Genomic DNA, 3,389 nt, shown 5'->3' with positions numbered 1-3,389 from the left:
GTATATTATTACTAAAATAGTTCTTTGGGTCCCATGCCTCAGAATTGTACCCGTCCTCCTGCTGTTCCATGAGCATGTCACTGCTGCAAAAAGACAAATGCTTCTCTGTTTCGTGGATTTATGAAACTAGTCATATTCAAAAGAGTGACTTTTTTTAAACTGGTTTGAACGTAGAAATTTTATCTACCTGTTTCTTATTCCTGGAGGTAGATTTCGCTTCCCAACATCAGTAGCTGGATTCATGCAGGCAAACAAACGGAAATCAGCATGGCGCACCAGGGGCTCTAAAAGAAAGGGAAAAATTAACTTCTGTTCATACAGAAGACAGCCAGGTCTTCCTCCACTGAACCACTGTGCTATGATACTGCATTTCTTTTCCTACAATGACCGTGTTATAAAATATTTAATGATTCATTTTGTTTGAGTTGCATCAAAATAACAGTACTGCTGCACAAGTTGACCCAATTTGTTTCCTTGTAGAATATTTTGCTAAAAAAAAAAATGTATACTACTAGGCTCATGATCACTCAGTCACTCTCAGTAGTGGATGGCGAAGTCAGTGGCTTCTGAAACTGCAGAATGGTATGAAAACACTATTAAATAAAGTGACAGCTGAGTTCTGCACTAGTTGGCCATTGCTACTATTTGGTTCTAATGAAGTAGTCAGGGCACCAATGCTGCAAATCAAAATTACAAAAGCTGTGGGCAGTTACCTCACTTAAAACTGCAGATTTAACTCTGCAGCTTCAAGATTTCTGGTCTCAAGTCCCAATCTTGGCCTGGACAATAACAATTTATTTGCTAACAGCCAAGGCTGATAAACAGAGCCAAGTGTTACCAGCACTCTGGTGCAACTACAATCGAAGCCACTTGTGTGTTCCCAAGTTGGCCTGGCATATGTATTTCTGAAGTACGCTGTGCTAGACACATATATACATCTTAAACAAGTACCATAATAGTACCTGTGTCTCCTCTGTCTAGCAGTACCAGTGAGCCAGATGATCCTTCCAGTAAGCCACTCAGGCATTCTAAAGTCTCTGCTGCAGCCAAGTTAATCTCATCCAGTAAAATCCACTCTCCTTTCTTTACTGCTTGTGCCAGAGTGCCCTAAGAAAGGACCAATTAACATTAGTTATTTTACCACCGATGATGTATCAACACCAAGCATCTACAAAAATACGCCCCATTTTGTAATATGCGGACCAATTACATGAATGGCAAGCCACAGTACACTTCAGTGATGGCAACCACACCTTTTCTCAGATAGCAACTACTGCCCAAATAAAATCAGGTAGTTTGTTTTTAGTAGCAATCCTTTTACACTCAAACTTTTCAAGTTACCAGATTTGTCTTGCACATTCATTCCTATAACTAAACTTCTTACTTTGTACACCCATATGAAATATTCATAAATTATTTTTCAGCGTACCTACCACAATAGTACCTCTGTCAGCACTGCTACAAGAATGAAACAGCTCATAGTTTACTGTGATGCTAACCTCGTAAAAATGCTAGTCATTTGCCTGTGCTGCTGTTGCTGTGATAGTCCAGGAAATGCCTGGAGGCAAGGTTTTTATGCAATATCTTTAACTGGGTGCACTGTGTACTTGGGAGAGCTCCTGGGCAAACTTTCAAACATCAGGTACCCTCTCTCCTCAGGTCTGAAGGAAAGGCAAAGGAAAAAACCTGCAACTGCAAACAGATTGCTCAGAAGGATGCAGTCACTGGTTTCTCAGACAAAGTTTTGTACTGCTAATTTAAATTCTACTTACATCAGGGGGAATTTTCAGCTATTTTTTTATGGTTATTCACCTACTAAGACCAGTGATTCTCAACCTTTGTAGACTGAAAATACTTGTTAGAATCAAGGCACGCCTCAGAAAATGCCAGCTCTTAGTTTTCACACTTTTATTTTTTACTACAGAAAAATAACAGAACACTTCTTCTTCCTGAGTTCTTTGCATCAGAAGAACGCGACAGATAAGGACATTTTTGGCACTATGAATTCCTGTTGAAATTTCTTGGTTTATCTTGTGAATCATGTTTGTACACCTAACAATGCTAACATTGTGTAGCACCCCACAGGTTAAGTATCACATATTTGGACAAAGAAAATGGACTTTGAATAAATGCTGTCAAGTTAGTATGATTACAAGGAATCTGGGGACCACTAATGAAATGGTTTTATATTTTTAGGCTTTAGTGTCTATAAAGAAGTTTGTGAATGGTTGAAGTGCAGCACTGTATTGGTATTTAAGAGACTAGAATCCCTTGATAACAATATAGACAACTCAAGTTTTCTCAACAGAGCATTTCTAACCCTGTGTACCAGAGAAGATGGCTCAGCAGCACTTATATATATAGCTCTTAAAATACAACCACTCTGTTTCTTTAGAAGCAATCAGCTAGTTCTCTATTATACACCCTTCCCCACCCACATCTCTTATAAAAAATAAACACACCAAATTCCATATTAGCATCGTGGTTGAAGTTTTACTTCATAAGAACATATTTAGGTTTACTGACATAAGTCTTATAACACTGGTTAAATAATCATAAATCTTCCTCCCACACTTCCTCCAAGTGCAAAACGGAAATATGTAAATACCTCTACAAAAGCAAATAATAGAGCATTTTCTGTCATTTTCATCTGTTGATGGGCATGATTCAATTTAAGACCAAATTCATCCCACTTCTCTTTCAGTAGCGAGCCTACAAAAAACACAAATCAGATTTTGTATCATCAGAACAATGCAAAAACAATGCTGCCACTTATTTTGTGAAGCTGGACCACAGAGTGCAGTCATGATCAAGTTTGGATGAAACGCAAATATTCAAATTTTCGTGTTTAGATCCCATGAATTCAAAGGAGTTTTAGAATGTACTGTAGAGTAAAGAGAATACACCAGTCAACTTGCCATTCCCTCAAAAATTGACCATTCCCTACACTAACAAATTACTGGACTACTTTCCAATCCAGCGAGACCATGAGGAACAGCTGTGAATAGAAAGGATGAACTCTACAAACCCAGTCTTGGGACAGTGGAGATTAAGACCAAGGAGTTTGGTGGATGGTGGTATCTTTTACTGGACCAACTACATGGTTGGGATAGTTAGACAAGTTTTGAGTGCAAGGCATTCTCCATCAGGTATATCAGATTAAAAAAAACAACACATTGTGGCTATACCAAACATGCATCTTTATGAAGTTCCAACACTGTTACTTGCAGCATGAGTTTTATTTTTTTGATTAAGTTGCTACCCAAGGCAAGAGGGCTTCAAAACAGTATCATAATGTTTTATATTATTATCTTTGGAAGTTTATCTTCTGTTATTATTTTTTTATTATGCCCTCTAGGGACTGCCACTACATAAATGAGCTTTAAAAA

General features: G+C 38.0%; 1 protein-coding gene across 1 annotated transcript in view; it reads right to left on the bottom strand.

The window, feature by feature from the left end:
• The window catches only part of MDN1 (midasin AAA ATPase 1), a 180,237-nt gene that overhangs the window by 141,609 nt on the left and 35,239 nt on the right, over window positions 1–3,389 (bottom strand). The window contains exons 17-19 of the mRNA XM_019520321.1: window positions 2,609–2,712; window positions 963–1,107; window positions 188–284 (exon numbers count right to left, since the gene is read on the bottom strand). Of these exons, the coding sequence (XP_019375866.1) occupies window positions 188–284; window positions 963–1,107; window positions 2,609–2,712 (346 nt within the window). The remainder of the gene's footprint in view (window positions 1–187; window positions 285–962; window positions 1,108–2,608; window positions 2,713–3,389) is intronic.

Source organism: Gavialis gangeticus, unplaced genomic scaffold (genome assembly GCF_001723915.1).
Source record: "Gavialis gangeticus isolate Ggan-Ray unplaced genomic scaffold, GavGan_comp1, whole genome shotgun sequence".
NCBI classification, from domain to species: domain Eukaryota; kingdom Metazoa; phylum Chordata; order Crocodylia; family Gavialidae; genus Gavialis; species Gavialis gangeticus.
The sequence above is the reverse complement of the archived record's forward strand: the minus strand, read 5'-3'. Positions and strand labels throughout refer to the sequence as shown.